This window comes from Sinohyriopsis cumingii, chromosome 15 (assembly GCF_028554795.1).
Source record: "Sinohyriopsis cumingii isolate HCF-2022 chromosome 15, ASM2855479v2, whole genome shotgun sequence".
Lineage (NCBI taxonomy): Eukaryota > Metazoa > Mollusca > Bivalvia > Unionida > Unionidae > Sinohyriopsis > Sinohyriopsis cumingii.
This window is the reverse complement of record NC_142975.1, coordinates 136,677,434-136,698,504: the sequence shown is the minus strand read 5'-3', so window position 1 is coordinate 136,698,504 and position 21,071 is coordinate 136,677,434. Positions and strand designations below refer to the sequence as shown.

The window sequence follows — 21,071 nt, the reverse complement described above, 5'->3', positions numbered from 1 at the left end:
AGAAAAGTGGAGAGTTGACCGTAGGAGATTGGGTGCGCATTGGCAAAACCAAACGCACTTTCGACAAAGGTTACTTACCTAACTGGACGACCGAATTGTTTCGCGTCACTGGACGAGTACATGGCCGTCATCCTGCCGTCTATAAATTGGAAGACATGAACGGAGAAGTATTCAAAGGAACGTTTTATTTGCCCGAGTTACAACGTGTCACCAAAAAAGAAGACGACGTGTACGACATCGAAAGCATTCTCGAACGCAGAACCCGTAAAGTGGGCAAACGACGTGTCAAAGAAGTCAAAGTACGTTGGAAAGGATATCCACCCAGTTTCGATTCTTGGATCGACGCTTCGCAAGTCATCGACTATAAAAAGAAGAAGTGACCATCATGCCCTTTCACACAGCAGACGCAGCTACGTCGACCACTCCTCCTTCACCTAGTTCTTCTGTGCAAGATTTACAAAAACAACCCTTGTGGGTGTGGTGTGGAGAACGTGTGCCTAAAACGCAAATCGTCTTTTTCTGCCAAATCTTCGTGGTGTATTGTGTCATCGGGGCAGCCATCGCCAATTTGAGTTTGCAACAAGGAGACAAACAATTGTGGACCATTTTATTGAGCAGTTGCATCGGTTACCTGCTTCCCAATCCCTCCCTGAAATTCTCCTCAAACGGGAACGTTGTGTCCAGTGCCAGTGTCAGTGCCAGTCACCACTCCAACAACCACAACCAGAACCCCATTTTGGGCGGAGACACGCCTCTGACATCCAGTAATATCCCCTCGGACAGCCACAGAACTCTGGAATTATGAGTCACCAAAACCAATTTTACTTAACCTTACCCAGTGACAGTTCCATGGAGGTGTTTCCCAACAACACGTTGTGCTGTTACACGGCCAAATTACCTCAAGCCATCCAGTTAGATCACGAAGCCCATTGGGAAGTGGCTTTAGTAGAAATGATTCACCCGACCCAAGTCCACAATATCACTGCCCAGCAAAATTGGTTTAAGGTGGAAGTTCATGACAAACAATTGCAAGAGGAGTTGGATAAGATTGGCACATCTACCAATAAAACCTATGATGACAAAACTAAAACGACCACCTACAACTTGTTCATTCTCCCAGGCTATTATTTCAGTGGTCATCATTTGGTCAGCGCCATAGCCTCCAGGTTTAATGGCGTGTTCCATAAAGCTTTGAGTAATGTCCAAAAAAGTGTCACCCTGGAATACCACAAAATAGCTCGTCGCTTTCTGATGAAATTTTCTGAGGGGTCCAAAAAATTCATGTCTTTCTTATTTTGTCCTGAATTGTTTGACATATTGGGCGGTGACACGGAGATGAGAATGGTCATGATGAAGAAAAACGAATTGCCAGTCATTTCCGACAACGATATTTTTGCGAGGTATTTTCGTTTCCCGGTAGAACTGAACCAAGGACTGAATTTGATCTTTGTGTATTCCGATGTGGTGGAATACAACGTGGTGGGACACACCTCCGTGCCGTTACTGCGTGTCATTCCTTTCAAAGTGGATTCTGCCACAAACGCTGACGAGGAAGGTGGAAACACTTATCACGTTCACCGCGAATTTGTCCATCCTCACTATTTGCCGGTCAGCAAGTCGTATTTGGACACGGTCAACATTACTATAAAAGGAGATTTGGGACAAAATATTCCATTCACCAAAGGAAAAGTCACGCTGAAACTCCATTTTCGAAAACGGTTCTCTCACGACTCGTAAGTCATGTATCCAGTGTACCAAGGGGTGGCTCGACAGCGAGGACACGGTTTAGGAGACATGTTAAAATCGGCCTTTCGTTCGGTGGCCCCGGTGTTGAAACCGATGGTAACACGAGGATTGCACGCCTTGAAAGATGCGGCACTGACACAAGGCAAAGAATTTCTCCAAAATGTCATCATCGACAAACAAAACCCTAAAGAAGCCTTCATGAGGGCAGGCAAAAATGTCTTGCTGCAAACGGGTAAAGACATTTTAGGCCGACGAGACACACCTATAAATGCCCTGCACGCTACCGAATCAGGCATTCAGCAAGGACAAGGCAGAAAGAGACGACGCAGAAAACACCCTTTCACCAGACTTCAAGCGAGAAAGGCCAAGAAAAGAAGAACCGTTCGAGACTTAGACGTTTTCGATTATTGAGGAAGAACAAAAAAAATGATGCACCGAGAGTCTTGTGCTTGTTCCAAGACGGAACTGGATATGTTTGCCATGCCCCCCACCATGATGACGATGCAAGAATCCCAGTGGGTGGAATTTCACCCGGTCTCCTCATTGACCGATTCCGCTCCCATCGAGTTTGAAATCAAAGGACAGCCCGAAGATTACATCGATCTGAATAGCAGTTACCTGTATTTGAAAGTCAAAGTGATCAAAACTGACAACACCAATCCTGGAGCCAATGATAGGGTAGCGCCCGTCAACAATTTCATGCATTCCTTGTTCAGCGAAGTGGACTTGTACTTGAATAACAAACTGGTCAGTAGCAGCATGGATACTTACCCGTATCGCGCCTACTTGGAAAATCTCTTGACGTACGGAAAAGAAGCCAAGAACACTCATCTGGATGCTTGCGTGGTATGGAAACCTGACACGGCAGGTGAGAACACGTTTAGCGATACAGCCCTGACAGCAGATGACAATCTTCACAATGTGGGGTTTAACACACGTAGAACTAAAATTCTGCAAGGGCGAAGTTTAGAACTGATGGATCGTTTGCATTTGGACATGTGGTTACAAGAAAAGTATTTGCTGAACGGTGTGGATATCCGCCTGAGACTGAATCGTAGCAGTGCCGCTTTCCATTTGATGACCCATGCCAATGAATACAAAACTGTTATCCAAGAAGCCAAGCTCTACGTGCGAAGTGTTACCTAAAGTGGGAAACGATATCAGTCAAACGTTAAGCAGAACAACTGCCAAGTATCCCATACGACGCGTAGAAGTGAAAACGTTCACCATTCCTGCTGGACAGCGATCCATGATCGAAGATCATCTGTTCCAAGGACAGTTACCCAAGCGTTTGATTGTTGGTATCGTCAAGAATACAGCCTTCAACGGAGTCCACAACGAAAATCCTTTTGAGTTTAAGCATTACAATGTGTCCAAGATCGAAGTCAGTCGCGATGGCAAGACCTTGTGTACCCGACCTTTCGAGCCTAACTTTGCCCAGAAGAATTACTTGAGATCGTACTTGTCCCTGTACGAAGCCACCGGTCAGTTAGGAACCAACACCAGTCACGGCATTACGTACGACGATTATGACGGAGGCTATGCTTTGTGGGCTTTCGATTTCACTCCAGACCAAGGCAGCGACGAGGGACATTTCCACCCTATAAAATCTGGCCAGATTCGAGTGGAAATTCAGTTTGCGAGTGCACTGGAAGCAGGGAACACAGTGAACGTCATCCTGTATGCAGAATTTGATAATACGATAGAAATCAACAGTTTGAGAGAAGTCATCCTAGATTACTAGAAGCCATGGAAGACTGTTATCCCTCTTTACCTAGTGGAGAAACTTTGGAGATGGAATGTAAGGAGACCGTGGAAAAAGAAGAAGTGATCATGATGAAATCGAGATGGCCAGAACAAGAAGCCCATTTAGACTCCTGTTTTGCCAAACACTTGGTCGACAAAATGACGGAATTGATCAAGAAAAATTGTTATGGATGTCAAAACGATCATCCCAGTCAAATTCAACACGATAAATGCCTAATGTTAAGTCAAGAAGAAAAATTGGACGAGTATCTGGACGAAGCTTGGAGTTTCATCTCGAACAAAGACGTGTTGCACCAGTGGTATAAAGACTTGCGTGAACATTCTTGTCCAGCATTAACCACTCAAGAGATCCATCGTATCGAAGCTCTCCTGAATCAGAGTGAGGAAACAGAACGAATAACCGTTTATTCGTCAGACATTTTCAAGCAAAAAGTCAGGATCGAATTGACGACTTATTATTACCTGTGAAGAAGAAAAAAACACAAAACAATGGATACCTGGGAACTTTATTACCTTTTGAACCACAGTTCGTATACGGCTTCTTGGAATCCTGTCGTCTGTGCTAAAGATGAACTCCCTCATCGCAAACCTAAAGACCATCAAGCTTACGTGATCAACACGGACGACAGTCATCTCCCAGGAACCCACTGGGTAGCCGTCTACTTTCCTCAAGAAGGCTGTGTGGAATATTTCGATTCGTACGGATTGCCCCCTTTGGAAGACGATATCATCGACTTTATGAGAAGAAATGCTCAAACCACCCGATTCAATAACGTGAAATTACAAGGCACAGATTCCTTGGTGTGTGGACAGTACTGTGTGTATTTCCTGCATCATCGCAGCCTGGGCTATTCCTTAGAACATTTAGTGACTCATTTCGATCCTCGTTCTTCTGCTAGAAACGATGTGAAAGTAGATCGATGGTTTTGTGACCATTATGCTTATCTTTTGTCTCAAGCTAGGAAACGTAGTGTCCATCAATGGCCTAATGATTTCCAACAGTGGAAATCACAATTTCATTCACAACGTTGTCAGCCTTGTTCAAAGTAGTTAGTAATTGAAGAAAAAATGTTTGTCATTTGAAAAAAATTGTTTGATGTTATAGTGTTGGATTATTGTTAAAAATGTTAGAGTTGTTGTTTAGTGTTAAGTGATTTTTGAATAAAAAATGTTGTGTTTTGAAAAAAATGCCTTTGTCTTTTGTTTAGCTATAAGAATGTTGGATTGATGCTCTTTCATTTCTTACTATCCCTCTCATGAACGTTGCGGCTCGAAAACCGTGTGGGGGATGTTTTCCTTCACGTCCGCGCTTTGACTTTAAGAACCGGGGTTGTTCCCAGTCTAACCATCCATTGTCGACTCATCCTCCTAAGAAGATGTGCTCCAAACTAGCTAAGCTCAACGAAGCCTACGTGAATTTGCATAGGGTCAGACACAGTCTGATACCGAAGCCAGAAGAAATAGAGAATGTGAGAATGTTAAAAATCACTGAAGACCTGATAGAAGAGCTCTTCAGAGAAGAAATGAACAGGGAGAAAGAAGAATGGACAGAGAAGTACAGACTTCAGAGACAGCAGCAACAGCAGCAACAACAGCAACAGCAGCAACCTGAAGCTGACAGAGGCTTTGTCGATTGCCGTATCGACACCAAAGAGTTCTTCTTCTCTTTCCGAAGAAGCAGACCTATCGCCAGAAAGTCTATCCTCAGAGGACATCGCATTCTTAGAAACTAAAAAAGAATGCCATAGCAAAACAAAAAAAACAGCCCTTTTCAGGGCTACCCAATACTCTAGAAAAGAAATAACCATCAATTTGCCAATGTGTGTAGGTAGAGTAGTGTGAAAATAAACACTAACTCTTGCTTTTAAAAATGTGAGGGTATGTTGGTGTGATGGTGTGTTAGTAACAGCTAACGTAAGTTGGTGTGGATAGTAGATTAAAATGATGTCTTTTTTGGTGAATGAGGTGTATATTTGGGGTTAGATTGGATTGCTTTGTGTATCTGGATAGTCTATTGAAGTGATTTATGAAACAATTTTAAAATAGTGATGGGTAGCATAAAAAGTGAGTGAGTGTTTCTTTTAGGTCCGCGCGTTGTTGTTTTTTGGTCATGATCTAGGTAAGATGAATTTTATGTTATTAGGGGGATGTTTTCCATCACGTCCGCGCTTTCAGTATAAATTGAAAACAAATCGTCAGTTGGGCCCATCGTCGACCTGTTAACAGCAAGACAATGAATACAAGGATTGTGAAGCTGCTAGAACTCCAGATGCACCTGGAATATGCCAGGCGCATAGTAAACGAACTATCAGCGGAGGCTATCGTAGAAGAAGCAAGAATGAAGAAAGAAGAGGAGGAGAGAAGAGAGAGGGAAGAAGAGGAAAAGAAAAGAGAAGAGAGGATGTCGTTCAATATTCCCGAGACAGAGGATTGGGGTGTTGAAGCGAATCATCCTCCCTCTGCGCTCCCCAGAAGAAAGGTAAAAGAAGACTGGGGAAGAAGATGCGTGTGTGGCGCAAGGCCAGGACGGTGCAACCATTAGATAGGTGCATCAGGAGTTCAAAAAAACAGCCCTTTTCAGGGCTACCCAATACTCTAGAAAAGAAATAACCATCAATTTGCCAATGTGTGTAGGTAGAGTAGTGTGAAAATAAACACTAACTCTTGCTTTTAAAAATGTGAGGGTATGTTGGTGTGATGGTGTGTTAGTAACAGCTAACGTAAGTTGGTGTGGATAGTAGATTATGGGTTTCTTAGCAAAATGTGGAGAGTATAGTTAGGGTTATATTATATGAAATGAGAAAGTAGGGGGATGTTTTCCTTCACGTACGCGCGATGTTTGGTCATGATCTAGGTAAGATCCATTTTATGTTTTAGGGGGATGTTTTCCTTCACGTACACGCTTTTCGTATAAGAACCCACAGTATTCGTCGTTCAAACCATTCTGCAAAGAATAAAAAGAAGATGGCGTCAAACCAAATGGACAAATTACAAACCCTGCAAGACGTTTTAGACAACTTAGGAATAATGGAACAGATGCTAATAAGACTCGTTGAAGACCATTATTCCTATAGTCCCCATCGTGTAAAGATGGAAATTAACAATTTAAGAAAAGCAAAGGACAAGATTAGTGGTGTCATGAAAGAAATAAAGGAGGAGAAGGAGGATGAAGAGGAAAAGATAAGAATAAGAACATGGAACGAAAAAATTGAAAAAGAAGAGGAAAATGAGAAGAGGAAGAAAGAAGAAGAGGAGGAAGAGAAAAAAGAAGAGAAGGAGAAAAAAAAGAAGAGAAAGAGTGTTGGAGATAAAATAAGAAGTTGGTGGAGGAAAAGAAGAAATTAGAAGCAGAAGAAAACCCAAAGGCCCTTTTCAGGGCCAGCCATATTTCTCGAAAAGAGATAAACTTTGAATTGCCTACCCCTTTTTTAAAAAAATTTTTAAAAAAAATCCCATGTTAAATTCCCCTTGTCCGTAGAGTGACCCACGATTTATTCCCATGTTAAATTCCCCTTGTCCGTAGAGTGACCCACGATTTATTCCCATGTTAAATCCCCTTGTCCGTAGAGTGACCCACGATTTATTCCCATGTTAAATCCCCTTGTCCGTAAAGTGCCCCACGATTTTTCTCCATGTTAATTTTCCATTGTCCGTAGAGTGCCCCAAGGGTGTTTTTAATGCTAATTCCCATTGTCCGTAGGGTGCCCCCCTTCACTACTTAGGAGTTTTTGCAGGACGAAGGCTCTGATAAGACAGAAATAAACCGATTTTCTATCCCTGTTGACGTATCCAGTAGCTATGACTACTTTTTTTTATTAAGATCTGTGATATTATTCCTTCTCTTCAACATGGGAGATTCATTCTGTTTTATATTCTTATTATTATTATTATTATTACTGCTGTTGCTGTATCAGTTATTGTTTGCTTCGATTGATTTTAAAGAAATTTATTACATAGCTAATCGTTTTATATGATTGGAGATTATATTTTAAGTTAATTAATAGTTGTAAATAAACATATTTACTTGAGTTTGAATTGAGGACAATGTTATTCCTTCTATCTAAAATATGATCTTCCTGCCCTTTCCCAGGTAGCTTACTGCAATGTAAGTTAACAGACCTGACCTTTCTTACGAATTTGATGAAAACTTCCATTAAGTTGAAAGTATTTTCAGAAAATGATTATTGCAACAGGGGTCAGGCGGAGAGATATACAAAGTTCTTTATATCGGAATAAACCCATTCCTAACATAACATCTTGCGAGTGGAATCAGTATTTTCGCTGTTTTCAGTTTAAATGTTTTGAGAGGATTTATTTATTGAAATTATTTAGAGGAATCACATTGTTTATTGATCCTTTTTCGGACTAAATCACTATGTTGGGATTATTGTGAATTCATTTAAAGAAATTGTGGATTATATCATTGTGATACGTCCAGACTGCTTACACATCAACACAATTCCAGGCTCTTGATACATCAGCTCATCCAAGATTAGAATTCATCCGAGACACCGTTCGGAAAACTCTAAAATTTTGTACCTGTGATAATAAAACTTTTAATTGTGTTTACGATTTTCAATTTGTATTCTAGACACATTTTATATATATATATATATATATATATATATATATATATATATATATATATATATATATATATATATATATATATATATATGTGTGTGTGTGTGTGTGTGTGTGTGTGTGTGTAGTACTTACAACTTATCAAATATTGTCTACTGTCCTAATGAAACTGTGTGTACATTCCTTGTTCAGCGTGTATATATGTGTATGTGTGTGAGAGCGAGAGACAGAGGGAGATTATCTAAAGCGCAGTCTAACATATTACACAAGGATTAACATGATAAATATCAAAATAGCTTTTAAAATATCGTTTATTCATAAAATAATCAACACTGATTTTATGGATTGTTATTATCTTTCTTTCCTTATTAACTACACAGTTATTTTGATGATACTGAACGACAAAATGTAACAACTGAATCTCAAAGGATGTAAACTCTCCAACTGGGTATGTTTCCTTCACTCATGTTCACAAATAAATGTTCTCTTGCCCAGGAAATACCAATGTATGCTCGTGTTGGTTCAAGATATTGATTCTCACTTGAACTTCGGTAATGGGTATAAATGCAAAGTTACATATACACCACACCATGTAGCATATGCTCGACTAGATTCAATGCCCTTTCACATTGTTCCATTTTGAACACCAACAGTCAAATGTCTGAACTATAGTAATTTAATTTCATGCCCCAATGCCATAAATCAACAAGAAGGTATTTATAAACTTGGGACAATAGCCTTTTTTTCTGTGTGTCAGCACTACTGTAATATAACTGCATATCATGGTGCCATAAATCGAAATGAAAATACTGTATTATACTTAGGACAATGGCTATTTCTATGCATCACTTAGTTCTAGAAGCAAAATTAATTAGCTGCATAAAAAATTACATGTACACTATAGGATATTACAACACAGTTTAATGAGTTTCCTAGAAAGAGTCAATAAATTCAACACCAATATCAACTAACTGTCACAGCGTTTACCCAATTAGTTGTCCCTCCACACAAATAAGAAAGGTTATACAACAAAGATAAAAATATTAGGGGTCAGGGTGGGAGTGGCATATTACACGACTACATTAGATATCAGCCCTAGGTGTGGGCAAAACATTGTTATGTAATCCCATCAAATAACATCTATTTCAATAAAACCAATAACAATACACTTAATAAACCGATATCAATACACAACATTTGCAATCCTTATTTTATATTTGATCCCGCTTAAATACAATCTGATATATTATCTTATCTATCTATTATCGACCCAAACTGTATCACGATGAATGATTCAACGAGTCTGGTGATTTCCATGATGATGCAGGAAAAACAACCATTGCAAATAAATTGCACAAAGTCTTATTAAAAGAAACAATTACACATAATTTCAATATTTAATGTGCCATATATGTGGCTAATATCTATTAAAAAATGATATTCTTCCTCGATTTCTCTGTGTGTCTTAGGCCATGTTCCCATCCGGAGTGTGTCGACTAAGACCAGCAGAAACTGCATTAGGTTTCATGGCGTCCAGAGCGCGACCAATGTCCCCATTCACGGACACAAGCAGGTTTGTCAACCAACCGCCATCATTGTTGAACCCCATGGCTAACATCTGATGCAGAGCTTCGCTGATCTTGGGGTCTGAAAGAAAAAAAAAAGACAAATTATGTTGAAAATTAATACTGATGCTTTGGAATAAGGTCAGTCAACCAATAAATTTTTACAGAAAACATGGAAACTAAATACATGAACATAAGAATATATCTTACGAAAATGTTGTGGAAATTTCAAATATTTTTGTAAACAGACAAAGTCATTCCGATTCAAGTACCATGGTAAAAATGAGCAATATTGTACCAAATATCAGTCTATTCAATTTGTAAATGTTTATCATTTGATATTATCACCATTTTAATCTATAACAATTTAAATCGGTCTTCGTATGATTTGTAACAGCTTCTGATACAAAATAATGTATTTCATATGCATACACTCACCTGGATGTATGGGAAGAACATAGGTTTCCTCGGAAGAGGCAGGAGACGGGGCCTCCGTATCTCTATTGCTGACCGTTGGATTGATGCTTAGCATTGTCCAGCCGTCATCTTTGGGACCGGAAGTTGGCCTTGGTTCCGAGTGCTGGGCATCCTAAATAGACGAAAGATACGACTGTTGATGTGCAAATCAAAGGAATATTATACTTTTGATGATTTGTTTCTTTATTTATAAATAATACGATTTCTTCTTCAGTTTCATGAATCTGATACTGAATATTGATCATTATTTGGAGTCTGATATTTTTTTTTCTTCTTTTCTGCGTTATGATTTTTTTTTTATTGGACATCGCTGAAAATGTCACTCAATTATATCGACCAGCAATAAATCGAAATCTCAAAGACATTAAACAATCGAATACGAAGAATGTACTGGAAATCCCATTGAACAGAGATAGATAAACAGAACATATCACCAAAGCATAACCATCGATATTTCAGAAGTAAAATTTCCTTTATTCTGTATGCGACACAAAGAGAAATAAACTAACATGATAAATAAATCAGTGTCTGCAAATCCGTTATTGTGAGGAAATTGTTTTTAAGAATAGGAGTACCGTGAATTGATATTATACACACCACTCGTAATGTTTAAAAGTCCTTTATGTAGGTAACTGATATTTTCGCAAAGAAACCATATTTCTTCTGTCGGAAACACTGTGACCTTTACCTTTGACATTTGGACTCCAAAATCAATAGTATTCATCCATAAACCAATTGAAATCCATCCACAAAGTTTGTTAACTGGAGATGGTGGAAAACTTTAGTTATTATGCTAAATCCATATTGTCTGTATCAGCCTCTGTGACTTTGACCTTTTACTTTTGACCCTGAAGTCGATATGCTTTTTCCTTACGCAAGTGCAAGCTATCAAAAAAGTTTAGTAACTATAGAATGCGATGAACCCAAATTATTGTGTGGACATATTTGTCCTTTTATCAGTGACAGTGACCTTGATATTTGATCTTTTCAGTGCGAAAACGACAGGGTGAATCATTAACGTAAGTCAAGCCATCCCGAAAGTTTGGTAGGTGTAGATGTTCGGCAATTAATGGTATTGTGCACAAACCACATGAACGGACAAATTCACAGCATATAAATAACGCTTCGCTTTATGGCAGGCGTATGAAAAGCTATTAAACAATGATAATAAATGTACTAACTGTCATCATGGGTGAAGCTGGTTGCTTCTCAGACTCTCTGATCAATTCCGTTTCCATGGACTTCGTACCATCATCTTTTGATTTCTCTCCTGAAGCAAATGATGCCGGCTCGCTTGCAGATTGTTCCTCGCTCTTAGCGTCTTTTTCTCCCTTCTGTTTCCATGGACATCCTGCACCCATGCCGTGGTCATGATGTTTGCGCCCTGGACAGCTACCATTATCGCCCTGTCCACCTTTTCCGTCCTTACCGCATCTGTGGCGACGACCGTGGTGCTCGACGTCAACAGAAACATCTATGCCTAGAATCGAGAATACATGACTGCACAATACTTGAAATCAATCCCAACACCACCTTTTCGTACGATATCTACTGTTTGGTCACTCTTAATGCTTTGCAAAAATAAATGCATGGCGGTAAATGTTTTTTTTTTCTTAAAGAAAAGAAAAACATTCTGACTCGTAATGCACTGTCGTATCAAATGTTAACTAGCATCTTGACATTGGTTTTACACAATCACGTGCTTTAGTACTTTTAAACACGACGATCACGTGCTTTAGTACTTTAAAAGACGTCTTACCCAAATGTTTCATACTACACAGAGTGAGAGTCAAGCCAAGCACAATAAGAAATTTACTAGCGAATTATAACGACTCTGTAGAACAAGAGGAAGGAAAGATGGAACCAACTTTCACTTCAGAATTATCAAAACAGGTGAACAACTTTCGTACCAGTTTAGGATATGTTTTAGACATGGACAGTCACGGAGAAAGAGAGAGAGAGAGAGAAAGGACAGAAAGACATTTTCCTGGAATAATATTTCCTTGCATCGCTTATTAGAGACTTCATGCTTCTTCAGCTTGAAAAACATTGCAACATGTGAAATGTGGACAAAGCTATTGAGCAACAAATATTTTAGAAGGCAAGCCATACATTATTTCATGGAAAGTTCATAACTTTTACGAGCGCAACTATACGGATAAAGTTACTTGACTGTTTACAATAACTTTAGTAGTTCTTCTCTCAAAGTAACTTTCGACTTAATGCACTTCTCCCATCTTGTGACTTATGACCTGAACTCGTGTAGCAGCCCGTCACGTCACAGCATTTGTAACCACTCGGTGATTGCATTCTTTAACTTTCTCTCTATTTTCGTAATAAATTCCTCGTAAAGAATGTTTCAGTTTTAGCGAAATGAAAACAAAAGTCCCAAGTAGCTACAAATCTAGCAGTAAGGTGGGCGATTGTAGATTTCAACATTAGCTTAAGGTTTGCATTCCAAACCTGCATGTTGGTGTGGGGGAGTTGTCCTGGTGCAAAATAAAGCCACCCCTCAGTAATGATTTTCTTTCTGATTTTTTTAATGAAATTTTTAATAATTACTTTCTGTTCGAAACCGGACTGATCTACTAATATAACGCAGAAAATTGTCACTGTCACTAAGCATGTGCCGTTGTCATCTTAAAGTGACGTTATGTCCTAAATTAGGACTTTGTGGTTTATAGACGGGCGAATTTTCATGACTTTGAGATGTTCTGATTTGCATATATTATTCTAGAAGTTTTCACTCAACCCTCGACTTCCACGCGTACTCATTATATTCGCAATGTCTTCGTTTATCCCCAGTGGGATTTGTATCTTTATTTTTCGTTCCTGTTCGAAGTTTGAGATTTAAACAAGTTAAACAGGAGCTGTTGTGGCTACCGAATAACTATGTAGCACTCTAGACTGCTATATTTCCAATCACTGATTTATTTAGCTTTATTTGAGGACATCATATTTCTAACAGAAAAGATGTATCATTTCGTGATTACAATCACTCATTTCAGTGTTCCCTAATGGATAGACAATGAGGCTAAAAAGTTTCTGTACGCTGGCTTGCTTTTTTCTTCTATAATAGTTCATTGCTAGTTTTTCTCCTGCTTTGTCATCCTTATATAAATTTATCAATAAATATTTTACTCATAAAAAACCACAAATATCTTTTAAAAACTTTTTTTATACAAGAATTCAGCACATTAATGTAAATCACAAATGCTTACCGAAAGGGTCCAACATGGCAGCAACAGATTCTCCAACAGTTTTCAAATAGTCTTCTTCCACATTTTCTCCACCTTCACCTTGCTCTTCAGTTTCGGGTTTTTCCGGTTTCTCCCCCTTCTGCTTCTTGGCCTCCTCGGTTTCGTTCTCAGCCGAACATCCAGGACCATTTCGGTTATGCCAGCGTTTCATGAACTTTTGCATCCAGCGACGGAAATGGGGTGGGGGAACAAACGGCTGGAATTTTGAGGACACAGTTTAAATGAATTTGTAAAAGTCAAAGTACTGTTAGGAAAAGTATTTATGATTTCTGTATGGTAGAATATTAGTTTTAAACAGTTTCCTCTTAGTCGATACTTTTCATTACATTGCTGCTTCACACAAGGTATAATTTAATGGAAATTATCTGCTAACACCAGTCTATCAAGCGGTGTTTGTGTTTCAATTGCTAAAATGTATCAGCAACCTTTTATATAGGTTACTGTTATTCATTAGTACTCTTTCGCGTCGGCCTCGGACACCTAGTCATTTTTTACGTATATCATTCTAACTTGGCCATTTTAACCAAATTTTGAAGAAATTTTAAATTTACGGCTGATAGAGTCTTGGAAATAAGTCTGGAAATTTCTGTTTTCCTACAATAAAATGCTTTAAAGATGTTGATATGGTAATAGCATTCAGTTCGGTAGGTTTTCAACTGTGTGAGGTTCAATGCGGATCTAAAATAAAACGACAGTTGCTTAACATGAATTAGCATTTTCCGCGTATTCTGTTATAAATGACCTCAAGAAATTGAGAAGTATGATGCGCTTCCACCAATTAGTAAGTTATTTCTTTCAAATCAGAATTTTTGCCTACTTTTGTGACTGGCAGAAAACATAAAAAAAATTATGCGGTGGAAAATTTTATGAAAATCGGACAATGGATGTTTAAGTTATAAAAGTTTGAAATCGTACAGGTCATACAGTGAAACCCCGTTGGTGACCCACTGAACCCTGACAAACCACTTGATGGGTTTTCCTGCGAAGTAATATTACGTATACAACAAGATGTGTGCTTAGACTGGTCAGTACTCAACTAGCTTTTCTGTGAGATGGTGTAATTGACCGTCTCTGTCCTGGACCAAAACGTCATTTATATAAAAATATGCAGAGAATATGAAATAAAGAACTTATGCAGTAATCTCACTGAAATATTTTGACTCTGTTAATGTTACAACGACATCTTTAATATAAGAAGTTATACACTGAACTCAGAACATGGATAATATTTAACTTACGCCATGTGGTCCCGGTCCATGAGGTCCAAAAGGAAACCCCATATGAGGAGGATGTCCTGTTGGAGGTGGTACACAAAATCCAGTCCCTATAGGGGTGGTTATTCTCATCATATCATGTTCCTTATGGATTCCCTTCTTCTCACAGTTGGAACAAAGGTCATAATTCGGGCATTCCATGCACTTGTAACGGTGCCCAACGATAGCCCCATCACACCCATCACATACCACTCCTGGGTGAAGTTCAGCCTTACCATCTTTAGAACTATCACTCGAAGCTTTCTCTGGAATATGATTGATAAATATTATTATGAATGAAAGTGTTTGATGATATTTTTTCGAAAGGAAATGCGTCATCATTATTTGTGATTTAAAAGAAAACATGGAGCACCTTCCCTTACACTTTGACTCTATGACTATTCAAAACGTGCAAAGATGAGACGATTATGTCTTCTGCTTTAAATTATGTCCTCTGCTTTAAACTAAATATTCTTCAATGGTATTAATTCAGTTCTTATCAGTCTATTGTAGCGATAAGACTAGAAGACATCTGTCTGTTTTAATGAAAGACGACAATTGCTCAAAACCTAATGAACTGTCTTATATTATGAAACACTTTTACAAACAGCCCATAAAAACAGTATCTGGTTACTAAAAGAGCAACAGTTTCTTACATTTTCCAACCAAGTTATCTGTGAAGGGGCAAATTTCTGGCGATCTATGAAGAACACATTAGTTGAGACCAGAGAACAATTAATTAGATTTATGGGGACAGGCGCGTATCAAATCGCCATACTGCCATGATCGGTAATGTCTTTTCGAGGGAGAATTTTATTCTTAATTAAGCATTAGTTTATACAGCAGCCAGACGGACTATTAGGGACACGGTAAACTTTGATTTCATTGTAAAACTGTCACAAGCTGAGAATGTCCAGTGACCAGCAGTCGCAACGTAGAACGTTAAACTGACCCCAGATTTGGCGCCTTTGGAAAAAGGCGGCAAATATACTTAATCCTGATTGGTTACGCTAAATAAGGGGCGTGTTTCCCACACTAATTGTCCTAGTTTTAATATCGCCACATCGAAAATTTTAATCAGTCTAAGCTTTTCTGCAAGACAAAAACAAGTGTAAAGAAGACTCTGAGAGTAAATTTGGGAGAAATTCTCTCGTAAAACTGTGGTCCAAGAGGACTGTTGTCGAGGAAAACCGACGAACAAATCTGGCGGTAGAAGCGAGGAACGCTGAAAGCACAAAGGGAGAAAATAGTTTCTGCGACGTATGGTGCGACGTATTAATTATGCGACGTATGGTGCGACGTATGGTGCAACGTATTCATTCTGAGACATATTATGAGACTATCTCTGTTACGTATAGTGAGGCGTACATATCCTGAGATCCATGTATCTGTGAATCTACGTGCTACTCACAGAGTGAGGATCAAAAGAGGCAACACGACAGAAGTCGAAGGAACAGCTACAGTGAAAGTGGAGCGAACGAAGAAACAGGTTATGCAATTGTACAAGGCATTGGCTTCGATTGTTCACTCGATCATATAATGAACTAAATCTATCAGTAAAACAGATTGGCTACTTTATTTAAATATATTTGTGGGGTTTTTTTTGTAATTCGGTGAAAGTTTTATATCTAAAAACAGAATTATATTCCTGATGTAATGAATTCTCACAGTTGTTTTATGTAATTGATTAAATAGTTTGTTTACATGTACGGGGGCTCGTGTTGGTTTGTTCTATATATCTGCTCAGATCTCTATCTATTCCACCTGTAAGTTTCACCACTGATATTTATATTTACTCGAACCGGGCAATAACATCGAGGTCGGTCAACCTCTAGATAACGAGAATCGAAATAAGCGGACACCTTGAAAGAAGGTACAATCCGCCAACCCACACCTCTTGCAAGAAGAGGGGACTTTGTGTAAGGTTTCTACAAAGTGGACCGTGGGTATCGACCCCCGCTTACATTATCCATGTTGTAGGATATACGAGCTCAGTAATTAATAGTTTATGACACTTACCACGCACATAAATCTTCAGGAGGCTGTTGTTGACAAAGCCAAGAGCTTCAAGCAGTTCTTCGTCCGTGGAGAAAGCTACGAGATCTCCGTCGGAATCTGCAATATAATTGAAATTCTAGTTATTACCTGACTTAAAAACATCATACAGTTACTAAAATATGCTATCGTGGCCTTTAAATGTACCTTTTCAAAAGCAGTATAGAAAGAAAACAAGGGACCCAACTGGGCCTGATATCGTTCACCAGGCTGAATTTAACAGTAGACCATTATCACTAATAAGGTTTATGAAGTATTGTAAGAAAACTGCCAAGGAAAACTATCTCCCAAACTTTATATTATGTTGAGTTTAGCTGTTATACTATATCCTGACAAAGTTCTTCAAAATATATTGGAATTATTAATGTGCAGTCTTTTGTTTATAATTGAAATTATCCAAGAATTTTCTAGTCTGGTATAAATCCAGCAAACGAATTTGATAGAAATTCGATCATATATAGTCTCTCTATCTAGTGACGGCAATATGCTCAGCCTATCAAAAGCAAGGTACCTCAGTAATACTGAATATATTTCAATTAAAAATATGGCGTCAAGGGCGGCAACATGCTTAATCAGTCAGATCTCCTCATTAATATTCATGGGTCTTGTACATTTTCGAAATTATACAAAATCTTGATAAAATAAGCATATACTCCAAGTTGGATCTAAGTCGGACCCGAAATATGACCTCCAGAATGGCCAAGTAGATTAACTCATTAATATGCGTGATCTCGCTCATTATCCAACACATCCAAGATCTTGAGAGATATAAGCCCCTATTTTAAGTTTGATCAAACTAGATCAGAAATATGGCTTCCAGAGGGGTAACAAACTCGACCAAACTGATGCAAGATTACTTTACAGTATACGTGGATCTCGCTCGGCGTCGAACTGTTCGGAGATCTTAATGATATAACATATATTCCAAGTTTAATCAAAATCGGATCTGAAATACGACCTTCATAATGGCAACAAGCTCTGCCAATCAGATTCAAGATCGCCTAATTAGTATAAGTGGATCTCGTTCATTATCGAATTCGTCCGAGATCTTAATGCTGTATGCATATAGTGCGAGTCTGATCAAAGACTGATCAGACATATGGTCTCCAGAGTGGTAACAAGGTTAAACAGTCAAATATAAGATCACCTCATTAATATGCATAGCTAAAATTTTACTGAAACAGCATCCGAAATATGGACTCCAGAGTGGTAACAATTCTGTGACACGATTCACAACGGACGACACCACAATGAACAGGGTCATACCGCAAGTTCACCTGGCTAGATAGTCAGGTGAAGAAAAATATGAAAAGTTTAATTCATTTGAATAGGACGAACCCAAAGAAAACTGACATCAGTTTCAGCAGTAACCATTATTTCCGACTTCCCACCATAGATCCCCGGCCCTTTTTAGCCATCGCCCATCAACTTAAATCAGTGGTTTCATCATTGTAATGCAGATTTCTCCACTTAAAATAAGATTTTGTTTAAAAATTGCCTTACCATTAAGAACAATTCGTATATTGAGACACCCCTTTAATCCGAACAATATTGGAACATAAGATACATTTGGACTAGGCAGTGGGTCAGAGTGCAAAGATGTACGTTAATAACAGATGCTAACATCTTCGCTTAAATTTGACAAGAATTCAAAGGACTTGGTATGCTGATATCATTTATTAATCAAGCGCTGGAATGGACGAGTTTCGTGGTATCGTTTTACTGATCAGAGTTGGAACAGACGGGTATCATGGTATGCTGGTATCATTTGTTAATCAAAAGCTGGAAGAGACGGGGATCATGATATCATTTGCTAATGAAGGACTGAAACTGTGTTTCGTGGAATCATTTGACAAAATGTTGTGTATTGTGATGTTTGCCTAAAGCATCAAATGCAGTGGCATCCAACAACACTAAAAGAATGCTACGCCAAAATATCAATATGATGAAAGACCGACATCAGAAATTGATCGAAAAAAAATTCAGGTGAGAAAACCTTGATGATAACATGGACAGACATATAAAAAATGACCAAAAAACGCCACAAATAAAAAGCGTTTCAACAATCGCATTTGTGAATTACTGCTCTTCATTTCCTCATTGTTCGATACTTTGGCCCTTTTATTTGCAAGGCAAATGCGACACGAGACCGTTGTCAATCACTATATATTTGTTCTACAATGCTGATGTTTTCTCTCTGATGTAAATATTTTGTGGCGCCAATATACTATCGTGTTGATGACTACTTAGAGATTTGCCGCTGGTCACTATGATTTTATCATAACTTTTCCTTTGATTTTTAGTTATGTTGAATTATCCACTCGTTGAATATGCTGGACATTTTTTAAATTTAATTTCCTTACTCAATGACACAATGTAACATCGGCCCTTATTAAATCATTTTGCATATGATACCAAAAAGTATTACATTTTTTCTGAGACAAAGTGGACGGATAGCAGCTTAATTACTTGTTATAAAACTACTTACTCATAACAAATTTTGTCCATTTACATCAAGGGGGTCCAGGAATTCTTCAACTGGAAGAAGTCCTCAAAGTTTTCTAACAGAAATAGCATTCATATCTTTTAACGACTACAATGCAATTAGAATTTTATTTTATTTACAATTATATGGAAAACGTTATCTGATAATTTAAACAGCTCAGAAAATTAAGATAACAGTAAACACTCATTCTGAAGGAATAAAAAATTAGACGTTTATGGGTATATTACATATTACCATGGTCATAATTTTTCTTTCATTCCTTGTACTTCCAGAAACGGAGGGATGTAAAAACTGAATATTCATGGGGTTTTTAAAATTCAAAACTGATATGTTATAATCTATAGCAGGAATAGTACAGAAGCATGAAATTTGCCCCATCAAACATCGTTGGTTTCCTTTAAGTTATTACTTTTCTCTATTTTTATCTACTTATTGCTTTCTGGTTTTTTCGGTACACGTGACTGTTATTCAATTTTTCGCATATCTTCTTTACTTTATCTTATTTCTCGGTTGGTTAGTTGGTTGTTTCCTTCAGCCAAAATTCGTTTACTGTTGGAGAATTTTCAATTTTCCGACTGAAACGTTTGCCATTATCATCATCATCACCACCACCACCATCATTTAACAGGGCCGGATCCGGTCAAGTGTAGATGGGAGGGGTTTCCAACATTTCAAAAGAGCCCTGACTCTCCTCGAAAAGGAACCAAAGCAAAAGCATGTGTCTGTTTGCTCAAAATGTGCATAATACCCAACAGACATGCGCATGAATAAAACGATGGTCAAATTTCAAGTGACTAGTGACTGTACGTTTGTGTGAACGTTTTTTTTATTGGGGGGGGTAGAGAGTTACCTAAATCTCGCCACCCCCACCCCCCCACCCCCCCCACCCCAATTCAGCCCTGCCATTAGCAACAATAAGAGCATGACCATTTCGTTTATAGCTGCTGACATGCACAATAAATAAAAAAAATGTCTTACCTTTCCAGTATAGAGTGAACCTGCCATGTCGAAGCGTTGGGAAAATATCGGAAATTTTCCTGCACAGATACTCATAACTGCTTGAAACATCGGCAGGTACGGAAAATCGGCGAATTTCCTCAGTTCCCGATTCAGACTTTTGTAGAAACGCCTTCACTGTCAGCGACATTCTTCTCACACAGCTGTTTGCGAATTATAGACAACTGCGCACTTTCAAGCTAGAATATATATGTTTGTAAATCACGCTTAAATCTCCTTGTCGTTTCAGATCGTACTGAAACTTCGACTACCAGACAACACTTTATATACCGAGACTCACAAGTCAGCAACTCGTGACATGAATCACTGATAATACTAATAATCAACACACAAATCGTAAACACAGACTATTATTCAGACTTGCTAAGCCAGTAAAAGTCAAATCAACAGCAAGAGGTAATGAGTCATCACATCTGTGTTCTCAAATGACCTCGGCTCAGACGACGGATATCTATTTGTAGGTCATATCTATTCTTGCGTATACCATAGTATAAGTTCAATAAGACTACATATAGTATATTTTCTCTCTTGATATTCCAGTTTATTTGTTTCCTATTATCATGAAAATGAACTGTTTCCAAGAGACGGCATATGAAGTAATGAAATAATAAAACACAATGATTTAGGGAAGTGGATTTTCTCTATAGAGAGAGAAAGAGACTGATCGATTATGTTGGTTCTGCTGCGAACATGTATGTTCCTTTTATAAACATATACGATTTCGCTAGGCTAACTACCTACTTATATATCCATAGAAAGTTGACAAACCTGCCTTAATATAATCAAACATTAATTTCATATTTATGATATATTTTCTTCAAGTATTATTGTTTTCTTACAA

General features: G+C 38.3%; 1 protein-coding gene across 1 annotated transcript in view; it reads right to left on the bottom strand.

Annotated features, from left to right (window-relative positions):
- Positions 1-8,390: 8,390 nt before the first annotated feature.
- LOC149782861 (sequestosome-1-like) overlaps positions 8,391-21,071 on the bottom strand; it is a 14,325-nt gene continuing 1,644 nt past the window's right edge. Inside the window, exons 2-8 of the mRNA XM_089934394.1 lie at positions 20,192-20,409; positions 16,672-16,767; positions 14,638-14,918; positions 13,361-13,595; positions 11,321-11,619; positions 10,101-10,251; positions 8,391-9,744 (exon numbers count right to left, since the gene is read on the bottom strand). Coding sequence (XP_089790520.1) covers positions 9,563-9,744; positions 10,101-10,251; positions 11,321-11,619; positions 13,361-13,595; positions 14,638-14,918; positions 16,672-16,767; positions 20,192-20,360 — 1,413 coding nt within the window. The 5' untranslated portion in view covers positions 20,361-20,409 and the 3' untranslated portion in view covers positions 8,391-9,562. The remainder of the gene's footprint in view (positions 9,745-10,100; positions 10,252-11,320; positions 11,620-13,360; positions 13,596-14,637; positions 14,919-16,671; positions 16,768-20,191; positions 20,410-21,071) is intronic.